Source organism: Aplysia californica, unplaced genomic scaffold (assembly GCF_000002075.1).
Source record: "Aplysia californica isolate F4 #8 unplaced genomic scaffold, AplCal3.0 scaffold00030, whole genome shotgun sequence".
NCBI classification, from domain to species: Eukaryota; Metazoa; Mollusca; class Gastropoda; order Aplysiida; family Aplysiidae; genus Aplysia; species Aplysia californica.
Genome location: NW_004797300.1, coordinates 1,656,703 through 1,683,819, shown reverse-complemented (window position 1 = coordinate 1,683,819; position 27,117 = coordinate 1,656,703). Strand labels below are relative to the sequence as shown.

The following is a 27,117-nucleotide window of genomic DNA, read 5'->3' as shown; positions in this document are numbered from 1 at the left end:
CCCCCCAAATAAAAAAAAGAGAGATCGGAGAGATGTAAGATTTTAAAACAAAGTGCAGAACATCAGTTATATTCATGCACTAAATACAATAGTAATTACAAATTGCTAATTTCTTTTTGCATATCTATCTAAAATAAGAAAAAAAAAGTATTTTTGAGACATTTTGACTTTCATTCCTTCTGTTGGAGAGAATAGTTGCCTTCTTAGAGTCGTTCTGTTTGATTCATTGTGATTACAGTTGTTATTTTCATTTTTGTAGTCTTGGAACTTGTGTCTCTCAATCCAATACCATATCACTGAACTTACTTATCTTTATTTGTTGTTCTTTGTGCTGTGTGGCTGTTGTCACAGTGCTTTTTGGGGGAACAATTATTTTCTGTGTAGTCAGATCTGTTTTTTTCTTTTTTCACAGGAGCTTCCTCAAGAGGCGAAAAGATTTGCTCGAATTGACAAAGGCTGGACAAAGATGATGAAGCGAGCCTTTGACACAAGGAATGTTTTGCAGGTGATTTTTTTTTTTTTTATATCTTAAAAAATCTCCTGTTTTTCTAAAAATATACAGTGATGATATGTTTCTGACAAGGATACTTTTTTAAAAGAAAGTTGACATACTTGTATTTGTTTAATTTAAGTGACACTTTAGTGTAAGAAAGTGGAAATAATCCTATTGTTTTCTTCAAATAAAGGAAATCCATCCTTTGACCTGCTATTGTTTTGCACTAAGTGAATGTTGGATTTGTTGAAAATGAACTAGCAAAATTTGAGGATTTGTGCTTTTTATGAAGTTGCTGCCTATTTTCTTCTTTAATCTAAATTATGTCTTTGTTTCTCATGCGTAAAATGGTCATACTGTGCGTAATGTCATTTTTGTGTGGAAGTTCGCATTGCGGGTAATTGGTCAGTGCACTTTTCAACCGCTTGTAAGAGCCCCATAACCCGCTCTGGTTTTTTTCCAGTGTTGTTATGGTGGTGAGGTACCCAAAGCTGTTGTGCTACGCCATATCCATGAGGAGCTTGAGATTTGCTTCAAGAGTCTCGTTGGCTACCTGGACAACAAGAGGAGAGCTTTCCCCAGATTTTATTTTGTGTCTGACCCAATACTCTTAGCCTTGCTGAGTCGACCGAACGACCTTGAGTCTGTCAGACCACATCTGAAGTAAGCACTGTCTTTGGTTTTGGTTGGGAGGTCCTTTTTAAAAAATATTTTTATTATTTATTAAAAGTCACCTGGACATGGCATTTGTGCTGCTAGATATGGTAACTATAATATTATAGTGTTTGTACTTATTATTTATAATGTCGAGTTTTTTGTCTCAGTTGATTTTTCCCTAATAGACCTTTAAGATGAGTAGAATTGGTTCAGATAAAAGTAAAACAACTATTTTTCCCATGTTTCTGCATTGGATTAAACATATATTTAAGAGAAATATAGTTTTCATCTATGATTCCTTCTCCTTCTCATGTATCAGGTCCATATTCAGTGCAATAGCTGACGTGAAGCTGGAGAAAGCAAACGAGCCTGAGGTGGACTACGAAGAGCATGAGAGTGACCTTCGTGGGGTCCCTTACAGCCGAGGCCTGACCCGCACACCTGGTCTGGGCAGTTCACCTCATGACAGAGCTCGGACGTCCAGTGCACTGTCCGCTCTTACTCGCAGTACGACACCCCCGAAAATTGACAAAAGACTTCATCAACATTACGTAAGTTTGCTGTTTATATTAAATGAATGTTTGTAATCTATGTTCTGTTTTGTTTTTATTTCTTGGTTCCGTTTGAAGGAAAAATTAAAATAAATAAGAAATGAGTGAGAACTGTATAAGCATTATGCATCATTATGACTATTATTATTATTATCATTACTATTATTATTATTATTATTATTATTATTATTAAATAAGACTTCAACCACTATGACATCCCAACTCTTTGGCTAAAGCAGCACCAAACATAGATAATCGGTGCCTTTATAACTAAATTGTCAATGGTTAAGATGAAATCTTAACTCATATCCACTCACATCATCATCCCATCCCATCAAATCTCAGTTTGTCTCATTGCATTCCTTCCCAACCCATCCCATATCTCTCTTTTCATCTATCTCATAGAACCCCATCTTATTTTTTCTCATATCCTGTTCAGTCTGAAATCATATAATTACTCCCGATTCGTACTTCTCTCGTCAGTTCAATTTCGAAGGAAATTTGTTAATATTTCCTCTCTCATTTCATCTCACATTATAAAATCTTTTGACCTTATCTCAGAATGATACTTTTCAATATCTGCGACAGAATATCAATCCGAGTGTGATGCAACATGGCCCCACTATGCTTCCCTCTGAGGGTCTGGTAGACGATGTCATCGTCATGGACGCCACTGCCGTACACAGCGCCGATGGGGAAGTTCTCTCCCTCATAGACAAGGTGCGTCTACACGTGGAGTCTTTAATCGAAAAAACCCTTTTATTATGTGAAAAGATGATCCTCATATGAGTATGCAAAAGTCTGAATACTTTTCGAGTTTACGTAAAACCACTTTTTGTCTTTAAAGAAAATTAGGTATCCATCAATTGGAAAAAAAAGTTAGCAATTATTTTTACCATGCAGTGGCATTCAATTGTACCATCTGTTTTTACCTTTTCTTCCCTCTTGGTGTGTAGGCCTATTTGATTTTTAAAGTCGAATATGAAGCCTGATATATTCGCATTTCTTACCAGCTTTGACCTATTTGCGTTTCAATAGTGGATAATTTTGGGGGAGAGACTTTTTAGTCCTACTTTATTGTGTAGCTCTGTATCTTCCTTTTTCTCTTGATTTGCTTTTCTTTCTGTCTATCCCTCTCATATCTTTTTTTCAGTCTTGCTTTTATCTTTATATGTTCTTATAGAAATGTTGCTGTTACCATGGTGACCTGCTGTTAACTACAGTTGAGCAACAACAACAACATAGGCTAACAACCACAACAAGAATAACCAACACCAAATCACTTACCCTTGAATGACTATTGTTGGTTCACGTTGCATCTCTTTATATAATATAAAACAAACACTAAGAAAAGACAAATTCTTTTTCAAGCATTTAGATACTTTCATTGCTGTGCAAATTTAATTATTTATTTCCACGAAACAGCACCTGGCACTCAAAAAAAAATATGTCGGAGAGGGAACAGAAAAAAGAACAACTTAAAAAAAATTTCCTTGTATTTTCAGGTGACGCTGAGTGACGGTGTGGAGGTCTGGCTAGGCAAACTTAGGGACTCGGTTGGGGACACGCTACATCAGCTCAATCAAGCCATCATTTCAGACTGCAACAATGGAGTAGGTCTGGAGGAGTGGGCACTCAAGGTAAGGAACAAGGCTGTCTTGTTAAGGTGGCTTCATGTGGCAGGCAATGACTAAGATTTGTTTTAACATTTGTGTGGCATTGTTTTGATATCAGGTGCTCATTAAAATAATAAAATCTGAGACCTTGACATTTTCCTTCATTGGGCATCTCTTTTTTTTATTTTGTTAGGAGTCTTACTTAACAACTGTTATGTCCATGTAAAAACATTTCTGTATGAATTTTACTGAAAAACATTGATCAAAGGCACAAAAAATGTAAATCAGTAGTTTCCAAGGAGTTACGCTTTGGGAACCACCAAAAAGTTTAGTTCAGATACTTGGTGATGCCCACCTCCTTCAATCACAAATTGTTCTACGTCTATTCATGATAGATGGGTATTTAAAAAAAAATTAAAAGCAAGACAAATGAACAAGCTTTAAGATTATACCCATAACTCCATGTGCCCAAAAACTTACAATCGAGCACATGATTCCACCATGCTGTGACGCATAACATATTAGTGTGGAGGCAGGTAGTAGTGAACTCTTTTATCAATCATTTTCAGTTTAAAGGAGAGTAAAATAATAATGGTTGGTCAACATAACGTTACTTGGTCAGAAAATAGACAATATATTTGTTATAGAGAAAAAAAATAATGTATACCTGAGTTTCTTTCTTAAAGGAGAATAATTATGAATACCCCGATTTATTTACTTAAGGGGTAAATGATGTTCATTGCAGTTTCTTTGTTGAATAGAAATAATAATGTGCACTACAATATTACTTGTCAAAAGGAAATAATCAGGTATACTTTTGTGTGCTTGTTTTTAGTACCCGTCCCAAGTGTGCCGTCTGGGCTTGTTGTACCACTGGAGCGCTGAGTGTGAGGCTGCTATCGCTGAGATTAAGTATGACAGGAAGGCACTGCACGGCGCGGTGCGCAAGTACAGCATGGCCACTGGCAAACTGGTCACTGTCTTGCTGCGCGGCATGTGGAGGAGCTCTGATGAACCCATGCTGCCCATGCACAGAGTCCGCATAGAAGCAATGATCACTGTAAGTTGGGGGAGGGTTTTAATTAATGGTCTATATTTGTTTTGTTTTCTTGACCTTGAATAGATTTCAGTCTTACGTTTGTTTCCACAATATAGAAGAGCAAAAATTTCTCACTCTTGCTCCTTCTTCCTTCCATCCATTCTCTCTTTTTCTCTCTCTCTCTCTTTCTCTCTCTCTTTCTCTCTCTCTCTCTCTCTCTTTCTGAAGATTCTTCTTCTACTTGTTATTACAGTCCACTTTTCTGAGTTAATGCACCCAGTTTTACTGTATTTTCATCATTTTTTTTCTTGTGAAGCAGGACCATCATTGTACCAACTAATAAATACCTGGATACCTGGAGGTGTCATCTCTGACTCAGAGGTTGACGTGTAATGACCCTCAACTTTCACGGTTGTGAGCTGCCGTTGCACATTTTTCCATATAACTAACAAATAACAACTTTTTAATAAGAGATAAGACGTTGTTGAATAAAACTTTGCCGAACCTTTCTCTCAGCAATCCACATACCTGAAGGACATCATGGAGAACATGTGCCAGAGGAAACTGAGAGAGACGACCGACTTTGAGTGGCGCCGGAGTGTCAGATGTTACCTGCAGCCTGATCCCGCTTCAGGTTTGTTGCTTCATTTTTTCTGAAGTTACAGCCAAACTCAGATAACACAAGCTTCATGGAACTGGAGGATTTCTTGGTTTTGTGCAGGTTTCATGTTAAGGGAAGTTGCAGTGCACAAAATGAAGAACAGAATAAAATGGAAATTTGAAAGCCTTTCGTGCTTACAGGAATTTTGTGTTAAACTGCTTTGTGATAAACAAGGTCTGCTACATCATTTTTCTCTTTTACTTTCTACATTTTCTGCGCTGTACCTACCTCTTCTTTTTAGAGGTTGACCTCTGTGGTGCTTTTGGTGGCAAACTCTCCAACACTTAAGATATTTAAGTCTCAGAGCCTTGATTCCCAAGCTTGAAGCTAAAAGTGTTGGGGTTTTTTGGGTTTTTTTTATTCCAGTCGGATCTACACATTCAACCTCACTGTTGAAATTTTCTGAATTTTTGTTCTAGTCTTGGTATGAAGTTGACAGTGTCAGCCAGTTCCTCTTAAACTTTTAGTATACATCTCTTAGTTTATATGCTTTGATAACTGAACCACAAAGTTATTTCGCCGACCTTCGGGTTCGTTTCTCCCTGCTCTCAGAAGCACTGGTGCACGTGGTTGTGAGGTCCCAGTGGTAGGTCTTTTTCACTTCTCTGCCTCTGTTGTTTCTGTCAATCTTCCTTTTTCAAGGAACCAGGTGATCATTTTGTGTTGATGTGTTTCTCTTTCTTCCAACCAGTAAGAAGCAGAGGGAAAAAGATAATAATATTATGGCTCTTCTTTCTCCCACAGTGCAACAAATCCCTGGCTCTGCAGGTGGGGAGAGAAGTCAGACAGGTGAGCTCAGCGTTATTTGTTGTGTTGTCTTTGTGTTGTTGGGAAAGATGGGAGAAATGCCAAAGCACAGTCCTGTGGTGTACTGCACAATTCAATTGACAGCAATAAAACAACAACAGTAACAATGACAACAGCAGCACAGCAATGATGACAACAGTTACACCAACTGTTCAACATCTACAGCAAATATAATATCTTAAAAAAAGACAACAAAAAAAACAGCAACGCAGCAGTTTTTTGTTACAAGATAACAATGGCGGAAGAGCATCAGTAGTTGCGCTAAGATCTTGACTCCTACTTTTACAGTGGAGATATATCTTTGTACATAGTCGTTTGTGTGTAGTTCAGACAAGTTTTACTTTTATATTTTAAGGGGTAACGTAAAAAGAAGTGGAATCAAGTGGGAACTTGAGCTGTTATTTGCTGATAATCAGTCTGGTTTTTATTATTGCGGAATGGTGTAAGTGATACTAGGAGGTATCTAACTAGCATTTGGTTGTTTTTTAATCATATCACCCATTTTGATACCTCCACAGTTAAAAAGAAAGCCTTTTTCTGGCTAATTTTACGTCTGACACCAGATGACTCCCACCTCTTTCAATTACAAATATCTCCACTTTTATTCAAAATAGATGGGTGTTTTTTCTTAAAGAGCAGGGAAAATGAACAGGCTTTCAGATTATACCTTAACTCTATATGCCCCAAATTTAACATGTGCCGGATTTCACCGTGGCGTGACACATATTTCTATTTGTCGATTTTTTAAAATTCTGAAGTTGTGTTCCCAAATAGGCACAAATAAATTCTTTATGGCAAGTGATGTGAAAAGAAAATTTTTTTTTTTTTTACTATTATTGCTTTCAAACCAGGAACCTGGGGTGGTTAGCTATCTTTATGTACTTGCTTCAGTAAAACAGCCAGCTCATTACTCTTCGAGGTATGTAAAGGAACAGCTACGTGACAAAATAGGATTTCTGAAGTATTCGAACTTTCCCTTTTAAAATTGTGTTTAGATCACTAGTGGGATCATTTCTCTTTACCATATTAAAAAAGTTGATCACTAAATGTGCGGTAACCAATGATTTCGTCCAGCTTTGGTTTAATTGTTTTTGTCAACAGCACACTGATTGGATGAAATAATCAGCTGCTTTTACATTTTTACTTCTGAATATAAATTGTATAGTCACAGAGCCCTTTGCAATTATTATAGAAAAAGTAATAATATATGTCCATGTTCATATATGAAACAATATCTAAACTGTGAATTGTGGGGTTTCCCTATAGCATCTACAGATGATGAAGATGAGGACGATGAGGGTAAATTCTAAATCCCTATTTTGCTTATCCTTTCCATGTTGTATATTTTTTCATTCCTGCTCTACAAACATCATGCTTTTTAACTCTTTGTTTTTCTTCAAAGCTGTTTGCCTTTGTATATTCCCTCCTTCATACATCATATCCTTCCCAGATTTCTCGTGTAGATTTCAATACATTTCATGTAAATGTATGTGAGGGAAATTTCATCGGTTGTAGGCCTATATAATTGATTTTACCCATTTTATTTCCTTCCCTTTTTGATACAATTTAAATTTTTTGGGAAGTGGACTGCTTTGATTGCCTGTTTCTGAGTCAACGAAGGCTGTGTATCAAACTATCCCCCCCCCCCTCCCCCTCCCCCTCAAGCAGAAAGACGGGGATACTAGATGATATTTCTTCCAATTATTTTTAATCCAACTTACATCTTCTGAGGCATGGCAAAGAGCCTAATCAATGCTTTACAGATGCCAATGTATCTAACTTTTAAAATATCGCGTAAAATTGCTCTCTGAAGATACAATGATTTGGCATACTCCATGGTATGAAGTAGTGAAAGTAACAGTTTTGCAACACAATCAATCTGTATTGGAAAGTTGCATCTGCATCATTAGAATATGTGACATATTACACTTGGCATAGGAAGACGACTTAAGCCATAGCATCTTAATTTTGCACAGTTTAAGCTCAGCTGCTGTAATGATTAAAGGACTTTCCTTGTGATGTACCTTTCTTGTGCCAAAATGTTATGGAAAGCAAAAATGTTTGTAATCATAGCTCAATATAAAACATCAAGTTGGTACTGCTTTCTGGTTCACATGTTTTCCGTGTAATGTTTCAAGGATTGTTGCTGCTCTCTCTCTCTTGTAACAACATCTTACTTTTATCATATCCCATCTTAATGAAACGCTTTTGCTTTTTACTTGTCTTTGTATCTAGTAAAGGATGTAACTTTTTTCAATATTTATGTCCCCATAATTTTCCTACTCCTCACTCCTTTCCAATTATTGTGTGTGTTAATAGATCTTAACTGAACTATTTAGAAATAGAAAGGTGCTTTTAATTTTGAACTTTGAAGGCTTTTCAAAAGCTCTTTTCTTCTGGCTACAATTTGAAACATTTGGCCCTATCACTTTGTGGCAGGCCATGCATGTGTTTACTGTGGTGATCTTTGCTATCATGCCTTTATGCTTCTGTGAAGCTTATGTAAAGGGTTGTAAAATGCATCCTGTCCACAATAAATCTCGTGGTTAATGAATTATTGAGGTCTGTTTCTGTATCTTTTCTTCTCTTTGAGATTGAGAGTTATGTGACATCAGGTTTAATGAAATACTGCTTCTAAAAGCACATCATATTAAGTACTTGATGACAACATCAATATTTCTCTTCATTAAAATGTAAAGTTTTCTGTTTCTGTAGAGTGCTTCAACAATTGTCAACATCTTTAAAAACATTTCAATATTTACAGATTTTGAATAGCAAACAGTTACTTTCATTTGTGAATACTGTGCTGCTGTAAGCTTTAAAAAAAATTCTTTTAGCAAGTAAAGGGACTTGTATCAGTTGTTACTGAATTCTGCAGGGCTTATATTGTCAAGTATCTGGAAAGAAATATACATCTGAATCCCATCAAGTTGTTCCGCTTTGTTTCTTGAGCCAATATAGCTCATGTCCAGCTTTTGTCTTAAACTAACGTGTTTTCTTGCTTCTGTATGAAACACAAAATATCATTCTTATGCTCCCTCCACCTCATGTCAAGATCTTCAAAATTTTCTTTGTTATGTAGAATTGATGCATCTATCCTTTTCATAGATATGTTTTTTGCTTTTATCTTTTTTTAAAAATGTAATTTTTGCTTCTGCTTATGTTTATGGCATATTATAATATTTTTGTGATAGGTCATCCAACTGTTGTTAACCAACTAACACATTTCTTTGATGCGGAATCTTTTGAGTGAAAAATCAGATCTTAGAAATTTGTGGAATTCTATTTAAATGGAAAGAACAGTATCATTTTAAGATGTTTTCTCTGATTATCACCTTCTGTAACCATTTTTTATATCAACATGTAATTTCATATCTAGTATCACATTGTACCATTCAATGTGCTAAATATTTTTCCTTCAGTACTAGTTTTTATGCCTAGACCTGTTAAATGATTTCTTGCTTTGTTTTTAACTTTATGAGATGTGAGTATCTATTTACGTTATCACACATTGGCATCATTCTAGTTCTGTTCTCAATAATACTATTCATGTCAAGTATCACGTTATAGTGTTGTAAGTTGTTGAAGTATCACATTTTCTGCTGGAGGGCGCCACTGGTAGGTCTTACTTCCTTCATGCTTTCTTTCTTTTATTTCTGTCTGTTTGTTTTACTTATTCTATGTACCAAGTTGGCATTATCGTGTCAAAATGCTCCGTCATTGTCATAGTCATTGTTTACTGCCCCTCTCAACAATTTAAGTTTTTTTAAGAGGCAGGACTTCCAAATTTAATGTCCATCTCCGATAAGACTGAGTCAAGTGGATGTAGAGCACTAGGACCATCTGCTTCGTAATCCAGCATGATGCAACTGATGTGTTTCTCTTTACTGAAACTAATTAAAACAAAAGGTAGTGGGTGGTTGACGGGTGTTTAGCTGTGGTTAGCTCCTTCTTTCCTATAAAAAAAACTAAACTGTCGTCCTTATCTCTTCTCCTTCATTTCTCTGTACATCAATCTCTAGTAATACCTCAAATTTTCTCACCTATATGACCTAACTTTGTTGCAAGTGCCGTGAATACCTTCCTTACTACAACTAAAGGAAAAGATATACATGCATGTTACTTGTTTCCTGTCCTGGCAGCTGTGGAGGAGAAGCCCTTGCCTCGGCTCTGGATCCTGGACTCCCACTACGAGTACGGGAAAGAGTTCTATGGGACGGACACGGGTGTGTGCCCCACCCCCACCACGGAGAAATGTTTCGTCACCATGTCCCTGGCTCTGAAGCAGATGATGGGCTCTGCTTTGATGGGACCCCCTGGAGTTGGGAAAACTGAGACTATCAAGGTGAGATAGGAGTTAGACTTTTTAGATTTTTTTTTGGTCAGAATCAAAGTGAAAAAGTTTATCACACTATACCTAGCAGTAGAAATATAAAATCGATGAAGTGTTCAGTAAAAAATTGTGGGTATTTAAAAACTATGACTATGAAAAACGGACAGGAAAATGATATTCATTTTTGCTTGATTCAATTGAAATCATGCAAATACCCAAAAAAATCTTTAAAAAGTGATTCTACACACTTATCACTTTGTCATGTCATAACAGTCAATATGAGCGGGCACTTGCTGGTCTTGTTTCAGTACTATCTTTCTATTGTGTTTGTCTGCCTGCCTTGCTTTTACATGGCACTAAATGACCTTTATTGTGTTGATGTCCTTCTGTTTGCTCAAACAATTAACAATGTGTTCTCTTCCCTCTTGTCAGGGTCTGGCCAATATTCTTGGAAACTTTTTGGGCATGTTCCAAGTGTCCTCTGAGCATGATCCGACCAGTATTGGAAAAATTGCACAGGGAATGGCAATGGTATGTGTTTAATTTAAGTAATTTAGAAAAAAAGCCAAGAATTAAAGCAGCGTGTCAAAGTAAAAAGAACCTCCCTCTTACACCTTCCTTTAAAAAAAAAAAGACACACACACCCCCACTCAGTCAAACAAGTACTCACTCGTACACTCTTTCTCACCCACACAAACATGCACATTCTCTCTCTCTCTCTCTCTCTCTCTCTCTCTCTCTCTCTCTCTCTCTCTCTCTCTCTCTCTCTCTCTCTCTCTCTCTCTCTTTTTTTTTCTCTCAGTCTCTCTCTCTTTCTCTCATACACACACACACACATTGTCTGCTTTGTGTAAGACTCCGCCTCACGTCGCTTTGAAAAGTGAAGTATGCATGAGTGTTACATTGAGCAGTCAACATACATACACACTCACACCTACCCCACCACACACACACAACACAAACCCACTCATACACACACACATAAACACATTTCCACTCTCTTTACCCCTTCCTCTCCAAAAATAAAAGGCAAAAGAGAAAAAAAAGAAAAAATGCAAGACATAGTATATTTGTGAGGCATCGTGATGAAATCAGGCGCTCGTCAAAATAATGAAATCGAAGATATCGACATTTTTCCTCCTGTTTGGCCAATTTTTAAAAATTTGTTTTTGCCTCAACATCTTTTATGTCCATTTTAAAACATAATTCGGTGTGTATTTTATTTCAAAACTTTGATAAAAGGAACAACAAATGTAAATTTTCAGCTTCCAAGGACTTTCAAGCTTTGGAAATCACCAAACTTTGGCAGCTATTTTCTCGCTAATTTTACCTCTGAAACCAGGCAACCCCAAGCTCCTTCAATTCCAAATATCTCGACTTCTGTTGGAGATAAGCGTGTATTTTAAAAAATCAAAAGATGGTCAAATGAACAAGCTTTAACATGATACCAATAACTCCAGATACCCCAAAATTGACGAGCGCCTGATTCTATCCCGTCGTGACACATTTGTTTTTTCCAGGATGGATGTTGGGGCTGCTGTGATGAAGCCCAGAGCTTGAGCAAACATGCGCTGTCTGTGCTGCTTGACCATGTCCAGTCCATCTTCTTGGCTCTTCGGGCCAGACAGTCCTACATGTACCTTGTGGATGGCACAGAAGTATGATGTTGTTGTTAGTGGTGTTGGTGCTGTTGTTGTTGTTGTTGTTGATGGTGGTGGTGGGGTTGTTGTTAATGATGATGGAATTGTTGTTGTTGTTTTTGTTGTTGTTGTTGTTGTTGGTGGTGGTGGTGGTGGGGATGGTGGGGTTGCTGTTGTTGTTGTTGTTGATGGTGGAAATGCTGTAATTGTTGTTGATGGTGGAATTGTTGTTGTTGTTGGTGGTGGTGATGGTGGGGTTGTTGTTGTTAATGATGATGGTGGTGGGGTTGCTGGTGTTGTTGTTGTTGTTGATGGTGGAAATGCTGTAGTTGTTGTTGATGGTGGAATTGTTGTTGTTGTTGTTGTTGTTGATTGTGATGGTAGGGTTGTTGTTGTTAATGGTGATGGTGTGATTGTTATTGTGATGGTGATGGTTGGGTTGTGATGTTGATAGTGATGGTGAGGTTATTGTTGCTGTTGCTGTTGTTGGTGGTGGTGGTGGTGGTGGTGATGGTGGTGGGGTCGTCGTTGTGATGGTGATGGTGGGATTGTTGTTGTTGTTGCTTGTTGGAAATATTGTTTCTATTGGTGAGGATGGTGGGAGTCAGTGCTTTTGTTAGTAGGGATTTTGTTGTTGTTGTTGGAGATGCTGTCGGTAGGTATGTTGTTTTTGCTGATTTTTTGACAGATGAGTGTCATTTTTATTGATGGGGGTGGCAAGGTCAATACTTTTAACTTAAGTGGGTGGTTGGAGGGAGCCACTTCTTTTTCTACACTTTAGTGTTATGTTAATTCTCTCAGTCTGTCTTATACTCCCCCCCCCCCCCCCCCCCCAGCTCAAAATCATCATTATCATGTCAACATGCTTCTTCTCTATCAAATAATGCTAATCTATACTTAACTTTAAAACCCTTTTTATCTACCTCCCAGATTCCATTACGCCGATCAGTGGGTCTGTTTATGAGTATGGACACGTCAAATTACCCCAAGTCCAAAATGCCGAGTGACATCCTGGAGTCGTTCCGAACCATCTCCATGGTGAAGCCGGACATCGGCATGATTCTCAAGGCCAAGTGTTCCTCCATGGGCTTCAGGGCTCCCATCGTGCTGGCCAACAGACTCAAGCTTCTCTCAGAGCTTGTCAAGGATCAGCTGTGAGTTTGAGTTTTTTGTCCTGTTGAGGGTAGCAACTTTTGTGTCCTATTGAGGGTAGCAACCTCCATGATATGATTTATATAAAGTTAATTAAATAGTATAACAATTTTTTCTTTTACCTGTGTTTAAACTAAACCGCTACCAAGGAAATGTAGTATACGAAATGGCTAATTTTCAGAGACAGTGAGTAGAAATTTAATGATTGTGGTTGGGCTGTTCCACCTTTGCATTCATGGGACATGAGTTTGATTCTTACTTGAGGAAGTATCTTTTATCAAGCATCTCTATCTTTCTGCTGGAATGTTGTATACCACTCAGCCTGGGTTGGCCCCAACAGGTAGGTTAGAAGAAGCCGAATTCCAAATTATCTGGACTATATTGATGGGGGTGTAGAACATGTATAATCAATCAATGAATAAGTAAGTCAATCAATCAATCTTGTTTCTCACTGCTTTACCTGAGCAGGCCACAGCAGATCCACCACCACTTCACCACTCAGGCTCTGATCGGAGTCCTGAAGAGAGCCTCCCAGAAGAGGCGCCGCGACAGAGATGACCGGATGGTGCAGAGGGACCTGAAGGATGAGGCATCACGCTCAGAGAGTCAGAGTTCGGAGGCACCAACCAACAGAACTGCCCAGGCCCCTGTGAATGGTCAGTTTATGAATTTTATTATCATTCTCACTGAGCTTTTGATATCAGTGTGTCTAGACCTTCAAAATCACTTAATTCACAAATAGTTATAGTTTTTCAAATTGTAATTATTGTGTAAAACCTTTCAAAATCCCTCTTCATGAATGCTCTTTGATCTGATTATTTTTCATTGCATTTTTTAGTTATTGAAATTCTGTCAGAAAGTTTCTAATGCAGTCGATAAGCTTATTTTTTGTGCTTTTTTTTGTTGTCAAAGAAATTTGAAACCACCTTTTGTTGCCGTTTTACGCAGTTTATTTTGATCTCATTAAATGAAATCTTTAAAATTTTGTTGTCTCATCCCTTTTTAGCCTTTTGCATTGGTCACATTTTTCACTCAAGTGTTTGTGCATGCTTGTGTCACATATCACTCCCCTCACCCCCACCCCCTTCCTCCTCACTCCCACTTCAGTTTTAGCTAACAAGCCTGGTCAAATTGGAGTGATCAGAAAACCAGGCACACCAAATCCTCTGACCACACAGGGCAAGCAAGAGCACTCAATGGTTTGTGAGACAATAGATGAGATCATCAGTCCCAGGCTGACAGCTGAGGTTTGTAAAAATATGCATAATAAAGTTTCACCTCCTCTTTCAACGCTGTAAGAATATCAGATTATTCAAGAGGCTAGACCTTTGAATTTTTTGTCCAAAATTTTCCTAATCTTGGGCTTAGTTCATTTTAGCAGCTGACTGGCATTTTTGTTCTTGTTGATGTCAGTTAGATTCTTAACAGCTTTCTTGGTTGCCATATATTTAATGTAGTCCTGCTCTCAGGCATCATATACATACCCTCTCCCTCCTCCCAACCTTCATTGGTGAAGCCACACGTCTCCAAGTTCATTAACTGCTATCTAATGATAGATGCAAATCATACAGACTACTGAGTTGTGACAAGGCTTTTTCCATTTACTAGATCTTTTGTCAAAGAGTGAAAGGTATGTAAAACTGTTCATAAGTCTTGATTTGCCTACAATTACATGATTTTGATTGCAGGGAATAGTTGAATATTGAGAAAACACAAAATTGTCAAATCAACAATGGCTTATGATTCATGACAAGCTGTAACTTGTATTACCAAAATGCGTTGTACAAATGATGAAACTCCCCTGCAGAAGAAGGAAAAACAAAGCTAGACAGCTAAAGCTTAAAAGAGCTTCTCCAGCTACCATTGCACTATCATAGAGTACAAATAGAATCTAAAACACCTTTCCTGTTTCCCCACTCCCCAGAACCACACACTGTTCAAGAACATTCTCAAAGACTGCTTCAGCAATCTTCCGAACCCTGACGGCACAGGCGGAAAGTTGTCTGCCAAGGGCAGGGGAGCAAACTCAGCCAAAGCAAGGCCCCTGGTGTCAGCTCGTGTCCCACGTAACACCGTCGATATTGAGCCGGCCCTGGAGAGCAAAGCCGTGGAAGCGGGTCTAGTAGCTCACAAACCGTGGATCACCAAGTGCAACCAGCTCTACACTCTGTCCCAGGTTTACAATGGTAAGGGAGCTGAAATCTTAGGCTGAGTGGTTTCATTTTTACAAGAATTTTCACTTTTCTAGAAATGTTTAAACATGTCTCTTGTCATTTACCTCTGTTTCTAGAATAATGCTTGTATTTCCCGGAATTCAGGAAACAGTATTGGATCTTTATCCTCTTGCATCTTGTGTACTTACAATTCCTGGAATTAAGGAAATATGGAGTATTCCAAACCCTTCATTTTTAGTGTATTCACTGTTCCTGGTATTCTGGAAATATATGATGCTCATCACTGAAAACGTGTTAACATGAAGGATAAATTTTCAGTTAGTTCAACTAAGTTATTGTTATTGTTGTTATTATTATTATTATTGTTTTTATTATTATATTTTATTATTATTTCAACCACAGGTGTCATCGTGGCTGGGCCTCCGGGCAGTGGGAAATCTGCCTGTATCCAGACAATGGTGGATGCTCTGTGTGTGCAGACCAGAGCCATATCCCGGCAGTCACACAGCAGCAAGGCTTCGGCCTCCACCGAGAGCCAGCACAAACTTCTGAGGATCAACCCAATGGTGGTGGATGACACGGCCCTCATGTTTGGCAGCCTGGGCCACAACAATGACTGGGTGGACGGTATCTTCACCCACGCTGTCAGAAAGGCCAACAGGGTAGATAGTGTTCTGTTTTATGTCTTTGTTGATAGTGGGTTGGTTTGCCATTTGATTATGTTGGGTTTTTTCTTTTCTCTTCTTTTAAATGTTATGAGTTTTGATCTGAGAGAATTTGCATCTACTTTTTGTATTCGGATACATTCTGTTTGTTCAAGACATTAGAGAAATGCTTTCCAAAGTTGACTAAAGTTGTCAAAATAGAGGGACAGAATCTGACGAGTTTTTCTGTCTCCTGTGTAAAAAATAACCTTCCAGGAATTTTTCAGTTTGCAACAGACACCACGCTTATGCTAGCTGACATTGTATGCGTGAAAAGAATTTCATATTGATTTTATTAGTATTGATTTTGTTGTCAAATATGACATTTCATGAGTAAATTATCTACTTATGTATCTATTTTTATGCATTTATTTTCATATTCTAGTATTTGCACTGTTTGTGATAAGGATCAGTTATATAAAATGAAGCATCACTCTTTAAGGACTGAAAACTGGTTGCAAAATCAATCATTTAAAACTTAAGGAGAGGTGTAAAGGTAGATATTTTCCTCTCTGCAGAATATCAGTACAACATGGATGTGCCTTGATGGTGTGCTCAGTCAGAGCTGGGCTGACAACTTCAACAGCATTCTTGGTGGAGACAAGGTGGGTATATGTGACTCTGACCTCGGACAGCCTCATGAAGACTCCATTTTTTACCTTTCCTTTCCTTGACACAATTCACTACCGCCTTGTGAATTTCTTATTTTAACCACATTTTGGAAAGAGTTGACTGTTACTGAAGCAAAAAAAAGTATAAGTTCTTGAGGAGAGAAGGAGGACCACTTTGTTATAGTTGACTTAAATGCCCTAATTTACACAACATAGATTGCTCATAGCACGAAACTAAAAAGTTATCTTTCAGAAAAATGTAGGGAGACTTGAAGGTTTTTTTTAGCATTGTGAACTATGTTTCCACTCTGCAGTTGTAATGTTCTGTTGACAGTAATTTTTTGTTTTTTTCAAGCATTCAAGGAAAATAGCAGTTCCTTTTTTTCTTCTTCTCCTTTTTCTCTTCTCTTCCATATTATTTTGTATACATTGCTGCATCTTGAAATATTCACAACAGCAAAATTGTATCTATTGTTGAATGGATGCATTTTTAGATTATTACCATATGAAAGTGCAAATGGTACGCCTAGTTTCAGTTGAATTTTAGATTTACATCAAAATTAAAGTTTTTCACACCCTTTTTATAAACTTTTTGCACCACTAGATGTTCTGTATCAGGGGACAATCTACTGTACCCATGATAATGAGATGACCTAGTTAGACAAACATGAGTTAAGCCTGTTTTATATCCAATATGACTTGTTTCCCTGTTTGAAAATCAACTGGTTTTTCTATTCCCGATCAAGGTTTTGCACCTGAAGAATGGAGACAAGCTGTTCCTCAACGACAATATCATGCTTTTGTTTGAGACGGATGACTTGACCAATGCGTCCCCGTGCACTGTGTCCAGCTGTGTAAGTATCTGTTTGGTTCCTTGTTTCAGCGGATGTGTTTTGTCACCAGTTTTATTCACACTATACACGAACGATTGCCAAATAAACAACAGTAACATCAAGTTGATAAAATTTGCAGATGATTCAACCATAATTGGGCTAATTCAGGCTGACCATAACGAAACCGCTTACCGGAATTTTGTACTTAACTTTTCTGAATGGTGTGAAAATCATAAGCTGCTTTTAAATGTTAAAAAAACAAAAGAACTTGTTGTTGATTTTAGAATAAAGAAACATTCCTTGCAGCCACTCGAAATTAAATGGGAAAACATCGAGCAAGTGTCAGACTATAAGTATTTGGGCATTACAATAGACAACAAACTCAACTGACGTGTCCACACTTCTCTCCTGCATAAAAAAGTAAACAAAAGACTTTTTTTCTAAGGAAGCTACAGTATTTTAAAGTTGATAAAACATTGATGTCCATGTTCTACCGTTCAACCATAGAAAGTATGATCAATTTTTGTATAACAGCATGGGCCGGGAACACAAGACAACAAGATAAAGAAAAATTAAATCGACTAATACGGAAAGCATGTAAAATTTCAACATCTACATTCCCCTACTTGGATGAATTGTATATAACAGCTTGCACTAAAAAAAATTAATTTCATCTTTTTAGACAACAAACATCCCTTGTTCCCTCAAATAAAAACATCAGTCAGAAGTAAAAGACCTAGGCTTCTGATCTGTAACAAAGAAAGATACAGAAGGTCATTTTTACCATCATCTATCAAAATGCTTCCATCTTAACCATCTTGTATAAGTATACTTACGACCTTAGAGCATGCATCAAAATAACATTGAGTGTGTATCTAGCTTACGATTATTATTGTTTATATTGCTGCTCATTTATAATATGCATGTGATTGTAAGCCTACGTGTGTGTGCATGTGTGTGCGCGTGTGTGCGTGTGTGTGTGTGTGTGTGTGTGTGTGTGAGTGTGTGTGTGTATGTGTCTGTGTGTGTGTGTGTGTACACGTGGTGGAACACCAAACCAATGTGCCAGGATCTGGACAATAAAGATGTATCTTATCTTATCTTATCTTATCTTACCAACTGTCAACCCCAAGATCTACACCTGATCCTGTGCTACATTTACTACCTGTTTTCACCCATAACAGGATCCCTTGTCCAATTATGAATAATTTCAGTGCTCACATACACGAAAAATCCATCAATATTTGACTGGATTATAGCTGTTTTAAAGTAACACCCTCCACCACTGGAAGTGTAAAATTGTGAATCCCCTTACATACCGAAAGAGTTAATGAACCGACATAGTTGTAGTACATTACAATACTTGTTCTCTTCAGGGCATTCTCTTCATTGATCGAGATGTTGTTGGATGGAAGCCCATTGCCAGAGCTTGGCTGGATACAAGATCACAACTAGAAGTGCATGTAAGTAAATCCCTATTGTAATCAGAGCAAGTTCTCTGACTGTGGCAGCTTGGAGGGTGATACATTTCAACAGAGAACATTTCAAAAATTATTTTCTGTTGGTGCTTTAATGTCTCTCCTTGTCTTTTGTTGGTGTTTTTTTTTTAGAGAAAGGACTCTAGTCAAGCTCTATCTCTCTCTCTCTCTCTTTCTCTCTCTCTCTCTTTCTCTCTCTCTCTCTCTCTCTCTCTCTCTCTCTTTCTCTTTCTTTTGGCGCTGTGGCGTCATAAGCGGTCAGCGATGCCAACAGCACGCAGAAACTCAACACTTGCTTGGGGGTCTTTAAAAAGAGTTGAAAGTGGGTCACTGAAATATCCCAGCAGATCTAGTCAAGCTGAAAACAAGTTTCCAACTACGATAATTGCAATGCTTATAGTATTTGAAAAAAAAAAAGAATTATTCTTTTCAGAAAAGATGATACAAGCATTTATAAGTTGCTGCAGAGAAATGTTCACAAGTATATGTTTCTCATGAACTGTTTGATCATTTTTCTCCTTTCCTTTCTGCTGAAGAAACATTCACAGGAAATCAGACAAGTAATTTATTGTCTTTAAATATGTGTATCACAGCACTACTATGTTAAATATTGTCACAGTAGAATGGTTTGGTTTAGCCTCACAAATGTGAAGAGTATTGTCTGTGGTTGTTATTTTTACTTTATTAACTTGATTTGATCTCTTGATTGGTATGATAGTCTGCATAACTTCCAGGGTACACACATGCCCCAGGATATTTTTGAATGCATAGTACCTTCTTTGAGCTTTTTCTTTGCCTATTATTGTAAATGTTAAGCTGGGCGAGTTGGATGGGGGAAGGGGGAGAATGTTGTGACCTGAGGTCAAACTGTAAAACTGAAATTTCTTCACTTGTTAGTTGTAAAGATAGTATTTTGTAACTGTTTTGTTCAAGGGAAGTTTGTACCTTTGAATACTTACTATGAGGTTCTATTGTAATATTCCTTGCTCAAGAGAACCATTTATACTGCAGTAATTAGATATCTTGTCAACTTGCAATTGAGGCTACCACAGACAATATCTCACCCTTTTATTGAGACTGAAAGTGAATCTACTGTATGTTCAAGAATATAACCATGTTTCCAGAATTTGTATTGTTGTTGTAGCACCTTGGTGCATGCTGAGCGTCAACTAGTTTTTTGTTTCTTTTAAATCACACGAGGCCATCCATGTATGGTATACACTGCACGTAGAATCTCTTTTGTCTTTTTCTTTGGACAAGCTTCCATGTGTCTCATTTTTCTCACTTTATTGTCATGAAGGAAAGACTTGTGCGATCATTTATTGGTTTTGTCCTTAAAAAAAGCATACATATAGCCTATTTAAAAATGGAATTTTTAAAACAATTTGCTTTAGTAGGTTTCAGTTTGTCTATTGTTACGCTTATTTGATCATTTGTGCATGATTTCCAATTTGTTTGCATGAAGCATTAAGGAGTCTCATGAATTTTCTTTCTGAGAGAGACTTGCTCATTATGTATATTATGTTTTTAAAAATCTTGTGGCACAAAGTGTTGCGTAGACATGCATGTGTAGTTTGGTTTGATTTGGAAACAATAGTGAATAATTATGCTCTTCCCAAGGGTTTTCAACCATATTGTCAGAAGTGTATTTAATTGATGTTCCTGAAGTTTATAAAGTGAAGTATCCATTTTGGTCCTTGGTGGTCAGTTAGGTTTAAAACAAACTTGGAAATGGATCCATAAAATGATTATTCTGTGAATGAGATTTTAAAAACTACTAGAACTTGTTTTGTGTCGTAATATTTACTGCAGCAGCAAAAGTAACAACAACAGTAATCACCCCATAAATGGGAACAATAACAACAGCAATAATAATAATGACGGCAGCTACATTTTTCATTCGCTTAACTGTTCAATATTTTGTTATATTTAGTCATTTTAGGCGTCCCAAAACATTTTGCTTTAGTTTTCTATTTTAAAGGGCTTCCTCTTAATGCAAAAACTGTATACACTCTACAGGTGCTGCAGAGAGCTTTCCAGAAGACCCTGGATCCCATTGTGAATTTTGTTTTGAATGAAGCAAAGTAAGTCTGAAATACTGAAGAAAAAATAGAATACTGTGTTTGTATCTTTGTCATACGTCTTTTTTAAAATGCTGAATCCAATATTTTTGCCTTTACTCATTATTTAATTTGGAAAAGTTGTTTTTGTGCTTTCTCTCTCCTCTCCCTATCACTGTTTGCCTCTGTTTTTAAAAGCTGGCAGATGGGATATAAATTGTCTGCCATCCCCCAAACTGTAAAATAATTCTTTAGTGAGACTGATGCAATAAAGTGGCTTTCAGCACGCACAGAAGAGAGAAAGAGAGAGAGAGACAGAGAAAAGACTGAGAGAAACTAGGAACAAATGGATCATTGTAGAACGTGCAAAGGGTTTGAACTTAACTGGATTTTCTTCCCGTGGGTTGCACCTAACTCTATTGGTTATCACGATCACGAGGAAGCTACAGATGGCTGTAACAATAACAAAATGGTTTTTTTATCTGAAATGAACATATATATGATAAACATTGTCAATACATTTACTGTCCTCCGTTTCTAGACCACGTCTCCAGCTGTGTGAAGTGGGTATGCTGAAGACCTGTCTCGGTCTACTGGCGGCCATGTTGGCAGACAACATTGAGGTGTCCGGAGAACTGCACATTGAGCGTCTCTTCCTCTTCTGTCTGATCTGGACATTTGGAGGGCTCCTCGATGCCAACGACGGCAAAGCTTTCAGCGACCTGCTCAAGACACTGTCTACTGCGTAAGTGGTGCACCGAGGTGCTGGTGATAATGTAATGATATTAATAATGATTATAAATATGATAATAGTAATGATAATCATGATGATATAATTAGTAAAATAACTTTAATAATTCTAATGACGATGATGGAAATGATGAAGTCAATGATAATGATTAAAATGGTAGGAATGATGAATATAATGAAATTTTCTTCATTCAAAATCCATTGCGGCTATAGTTTTCAACCTTCTTTTTGTGGTCCTTCAAGTAATAATATTCAGGGTGTACAGTTTGATATTTACTGCCTTTCTCATAGCTATAAAGAAATTGTTATTATAAGAAAGACCGCTGCCGTCCTTTCACCGTAAATTCTTATGGATTGATTTTATGGTTTCAGATTGCCAGATGATGACAGAGACATCTGTGTGTTCGACTACTATGTCGACGAATCTGGAGAGTGGGATCCATGGCACTCACGGTAAAAATGGAAGATTTTTTTATCAGCATTCTGCTTCGACTAGTTCAACATGTTAGATTTTGGAACTCTTCATTAAAAGAAATAAATTCTTAAAGAGTGGAATGGTTGTCTCTGCGAACTAAAGTTTGAAATTGTATAGGCTTAAGGATACACCACTTGCAAGACTATAAGGTTATTTAACGTCCATCTCTTAAACAAGTGAAAAAATTTGTGTAAAATGCCTTTCTTAAGGACACAACATTCCACCTCGAACCCTTCATTAATGTCATGATTTATGAATTTGGTAGCCTAAGCATTATAGCCTACTACCATCACCACAATTTTCACAATTTATAGTCTGTCAGTTCCAGCCACAAAAGATGTGTTTTTTCCTTCTTAACTTCTTTTTACCTAAACGAAGGTCTGAACGAAAGCATTTGTTGGAGTTTTTCTGCTTATGATTTCCTGCTGTCTCTTTGCCTCAAGAGTTAATCTCTTCCTTGTCAAATTGCTGCTTTTGGAAAATCCTAGAGGATGATATATGACGCAGAATTAATGAAGAGACAAGTGACCTATTTCTGATACTGTTCAGATTTTTTTAACATTAAGAAATGAAATACACTCCTCTCTATTAAAAACATTTTCTGTTAAAACTTTCTTTTCTAGATACAAAAGAGTACGAAATGGTACTTTACTGTTTGAATCACTAGTACACTGTGATGCTTTATTGTAGTCCTTTCCATTTTACTATTTAAATTTGAATTGTGCTACGAGCTACTTTTTCTGTACACCCTTATAATGTGGACTGGGAAACTTGTTACATTTCAGTGTGCCAGAGGCTGTGTACACAGACAACCAAGACATGTTGGGAGAAGTGTTTGTCGACACTGTTGACACTGTAAGTTATCAGTTGTGTTCTTTGCAGGTCTCAGGCAAAGACAAATGTTCTTTGTACTCTTATGAAAACACCCACTCTCTTTTATATATATATAATATTTGTACACATATATATATATATGTTGGAGAGTTGGGAAAATTTGTGGAAAGTATAAAGTAAAATTGAGAATATACTTTTACATTTTATGTTTCTGTATGACTCGGACTTTGCTTGAAATTGTTGTTGTTGTTGTTGCTGTTGTTGTTATTATTGCAACTGTTACTATCATTATTTTTACTACCATCATTACAGTTGTCATTTTCATTGTCATCTTTTGCAGATCCGAACTAGGATCCTGATGGAATTTTCTGCTGCTTCTGGCAGAAATGTTTTACTCGTGGGACCCCATGGTTCTGGCAAAACTGCCATCATCAATGACTTCATCGACAGTCAAGGTAAAAAGTTTGTGTTTTTACGTATTTACCTGCATGGCTCTATTTATTAAGATTGTCTTTTGATATTTGTTTCCTTTTGCATGTGTTTTTCTCCTTACCAGTCACCACTAGATCATTTGGAAACTAGGATCCTCCATTATGGGATATTGGCACAGTAGTCTTTGCCTATACAAATAGGGCTCTGGAGGGCTCGCAAGCATGCATTTACATGGACCGTACGTTTACATGAACCTGTGTGAAGGGAGAAAGGGGCGCAATCATCTCATTTCTTTGATATTCTTGTGACCTCCCTTGGGGGGGGAGGGTGTTTGCTTCCGCTGATAATGCGATGTGATGAAATGTGACTGTTGTAAAGGATTCTCAGATGGCGGTTATGACTACTAAGGCACTGAATGAGTGATGGAAAAAAAGCAGAAAGACTGACCCACTGTACTGATGTGCACTAACATGGCGGGAAAAGATAAGAGGAAACTGATGGTGATATTCATTATAGAGGATTATAGGGAAGAGCGCTCAGTCACGCAATGCAGTACAAGAACTTGTTATATGTCTGTGAGGTTCTTACTTTTTTACCGTCTTGCAGGGTAAAAAAAAGTATCCAAAGTGTATTTCTTTACTTTTGGAATTCTGAAATATAATGAGTTTTGATATGGAAAAATGAACAATGAAAACACTTTTCGACATTTGCTTTTTTTCAATGCAGATCCCCAACTATCTGTGTGCAAGCGTCTTGTGTTTTCTGGAGCCTCCACAGCACTGCAGCTTCAGCAGTTCATTGATTCCAACATCCATCACAGACAAGGTACGGTCTGAATTTCTTATTCATATCTATTTTAAAACATCATTTCTAGCCAGATGCAATGAATTATGGAATACTTTGTAGTGACATCACTTTTTAAAAAAATTAAAAGCCGTATGATTGATTTGAGAAGCCATGTTTTCTCTTCACCATTAGCAGCACTCCCCAGCACTAAATTAAGGTTGTTGTTTCAATGTGTTTCTCTTTACTTAAACTTAAACTGAGGAACATGATAATGTAATCCCTGTGAATGAGTATATTTTAAAAAATTATGAACGTTACATAATGTTGTGTTAAGTTCTGTTGATTTTATTGAGCAGGCTTTGTTTACGGAGCCAAAGACAACAAAAAGCTCAAGGTGTTCATTGACGACCTCAACCTACCCTTGCCGGACGAGAACGGGACTCAGCGGTGCAACGAGCTGTTGAGACAACTCCTGGATGAGAGACAACTCTGCACGCTGAGCAAACCATTTGAGTGGCGCACCGTGGAGGGCCTGTCTATCATATCAGCCTTGGCGCTCAGTGATTATCCAGCCGCTTTCAGCAGACCTCTGAGCGAGAGGCTTTTGGTGAGGATTGGACAAGGAGGAATTTCAGAATTGTTTTATGAATGCCAGATTGTTGGGGGTTCTTTGCCAAGAAAAAAAGATTTTAAAGTTTTGTTCTCCATAATTTTTAAGTGAAAAATTCATATTGCATACTTTATTGTCCCCCTTTTATACAGAAAGTTGATAATCATTTTCTAAAGAGTTTCAAACAAGATATCTTGTTTTTCATCTTCTCCATTGACTCAACATGAAAATCCTTGAAATCAAAATCAACTCAATACAAAAAAAAAGGAAAAAAATCTGTTTCCAAAGGTTTCAAGTTCTAGGCGTACTTTATGTTGCTTTGTATAGACCTTGATCATGGTGGGAATCCCCTCAAAGAAAAACAAAAATCAAATATAAGAGAAATGAAATGCCCAGACAGATTATTGTCAGGTCTTTTGCTATAAACAGTCTTTAAGAGCACTTTGCTGTTCATAAACACATCAATTGTTGCTTGAGCTTTCTTTTGATTTCGCCACTTTATTCATCTACTTGTTTATAAATTCAAAGATAACTTTCTTTTCACTATGTGTAACTGTTAAACAGTTAATTGTTGATTCAATGTATAAATGAACCCTAAATGTGACATGGACACACCAATGACTCTTGCCTTTCTACAGCGTCACTTCGCAGTGTTTAGCATGCCAGCCCCACAAGATGATTCACTCAAGAACATTGTCCATGGCATTCTTGAGGTATGTTTTTTGTAACTCAAGATAAGTTCAAATATTTGTCTTTTTTTTTGTGAATGTAGAGTTGTGACACTTTCCAAGTGTATTCCCATTATATCAGCCTAGAGCCTTTCTATTGTAGATTAACCTTTTAAAAAGTATGGCTTGAAAGAATTAGAAGTGGTAAATAAGAAATATTATTTCAGCCCTCCATTGTTGATCTCTTCTGTTTCTAATTAGATTTTTGCTTCTCATTTATGGTGTACATATCAGGACCAAGGAAGATATTAATGTTTATGATTTGTGTAACATTCTTTATTCTCAGGCCAACATGACAGCTGGTGATGCCCCGGGCCTTGACCTTGACCTTCACAATGCGTTGGTCTCTGTGTCGTGTGACATGCTTGTGTCCATACAGAGTGTACTACGACCCACACCCATGGATGGCAGGCACCATTATCTTTTTACTCTCAAGGACATCACAAAGTGTTTCCAGGTTGATCTCTCCCCTGCTCTTTCATTTCTCTAGAAATTATTTTTATTTTTGTTAAGAGATCAAATTGTCTTTTTAAAAAAAAAAAAATCAGACTGGTTTTTAATTTTGTTTTAAAGAAATCCGACTGAAGACTGGTAATGGTAAGGGAGCTGGTTCCAAATCAGTTCAAAAGTTAAGTTTTTGAGTTGAATCAGAATTATTAATAAATTAGTCTCGTCCTTTTCGGAATGTTTCCTTTCAGATCTCAGCCTCTTTTTCTGTCATTGGAACTTGTATTCTGCTTTTAGAATAATCTGTTCTGAGTTTAGATGGATGGCTGAACCTCGATAACTACAAAATATAATTAATAAGTAGACAAAAGACGTTGCAGTTGAACACAAAGTCTATAGAGAATTGATAAACGTTGGTACAAAGGATGTCTGACATACCTTATATTGACTTCTGCAATAAATTCAACAAGAATATGCCTGTAGCAAGTTTTTTTCACAATAAATTCTTCAGTGTATGAGACGTCTGGCTGACGAGAGCAAAGCTGACGAGATCATGGTCATCTCTCTGTGGCGGCATGAGCTGATTCGAGTGGTCAGAGACCGCATCAGCCGCACGTCAGATCTCAACTGGTTTGACGATAAGCTGGACACGGTCATCAACACGGTGAGTTAAGACATAAAGGAACCCTTTTGTTCTTAAAATTTTCTTATTTCTAGATGTACTGATGATCCCTGGTTTTTACGCATCTTCCAAAGCAATTTATTTTCCATTTTAAAGTGTAATTATAAAGGGAAAGTTTGTTTATTGCAGAAAAAGACTTTAAGATCTTTTTCATACTGGTATCTTTACTGATGAGTTGCAAGAGTTGCTTTATTTATGTCTGATGAGTGATTTATTGAACCAGGGTCAGCATTTTTGATGGTGTAAATTAAAATTGTCAATTTTTTTAGTTATGCTCAGAAATGGTTTGCTTTGTAGCAGAATGGTTCTGTATCTTCAGCATCATTAAATGAAATTATATATAATAAGTAAACGTTATCTTGAGATGTAGCAGATCATTTAAATCTTCAATTAACTTTCCAATTTTCAGATGTGGAAGGAAATGGAGTCTGATGTTCAAGAACACTTTGTCACCTTTCCAATTGACACACGTGTGTTCCAACGGCCTGTGACTAACATGGGTACCAAGCAAGTTAGAGTGAGTAGCTTTTGCATATTGTGTCAACATTTTAGTGCTGCTTGTGA

General features: G+C 37.2%; 1 protein-coding gene across 5 annotated transcripts in view; it reads left to right on the top strand.

Moving 5' to 3' along the window:
* LOC101860228 (dynein heavy chain 5, axonemal) overlaps nt 1–27,117 on the top strand; it is a 91,015-nt gene that overhangs the window by 10,514 nt on the left and 53,384 nt on the right. For all 5 annotated transcript variants that reach the window (XM_035973781.1, XM_035973780.1, XM_035973783.1 and 2 more), the window contains 31 exons: nt 413–505; nt 957–1,156; nt 1,470–1,701; nt 2,290–2,421; nt 3,207–3,341; nt 4,153–4,377; nt 4,873–4,990; nt 5,762–5,806; nt 7,091–7,123; nt 9,967–10,169; nt 10,590–10,688; nt 11,678–11,815; nt 12,728–12,951; nt 13,418–13,605; nt 14,057–14,196; nt 14,874–15,135; nt 15,526–15,785; nt 16,346–16,432; nt 17,185–17,292; nt 18,648–18,734; nt 20,769–20,833; nt 21,351–21,554; nt 21,932–22,012; nt 22,820–22,889; nt 23,209–23,323; nt 24,027–24,125; nt 24,443–24,693; nt 25,335–25,409; nt 25,711–25,881; nt 26,383–26,535; nt 26,963–27,070. In XM_035973781.1, the coding sequence (XP_035829674.1) occupies nt 413–505; nt 957–1,156; nt 1,470–1,701; nt 2,290–2,421; nt 3,207–3,341; nt 4,153–4,377; nt 4,873–4,990; nt 5,762–5,806; nt 7,091–7,123; nt 9,967–10,169; nt 10,590–10,688; nt 11,678–11,815; nt 12,728–12,951; nt 13,418–13,605; nt 14,057–14,196; nt 14,874–15,135; nt 15,526–15,785; nt 16,346–16,432; nt 17,185–17,292; nt 18,648–18,734; nt 20,769–20,833; nt 21,351–21,554; nt 21,932–22,012; nt 22,820–22,889; nt 23,209–23,323; nt 24,027–24,125; nt 24,443–24,693; nt 25,335–25,409; nt 25,711–25,881; nt 26,383–26,535; nt 26,963–27,070 (4,401 nt within the window). The remainder of the gene's footprint in view (nt 1–412; nt 506–956; nt 1,157–1,469; nt 1,702–2,289; nt 2,422–3,206; nt 3,342–4,152; nt 4,378–4,872; nt 4,991–5,761; nt 5,807–7,090; nt 7,124–9,966; nt 10,170–10,589; nt 10,689–11,677; nt 11,816–12,727; nt 12,952–13,417; nt 13,606–14,056; nt 14,197–14,873; nt 15,136–15,525; nt 15,786–16,345; nt 16,433–17,184; nt 17,293–18,647; nt 18,735–20,768; nt 20,834–21,350; nt 21,555–21,931; nt 22,013–22,819; nt 22,890–23,208; nt 23,324–24,026; nt 24,126–24,442; nt 24,694–25,334; nt 25,410–25,710; nt 25,882–26,382; nt 26,536–26,962; nt 27,071–27,117) is intronic.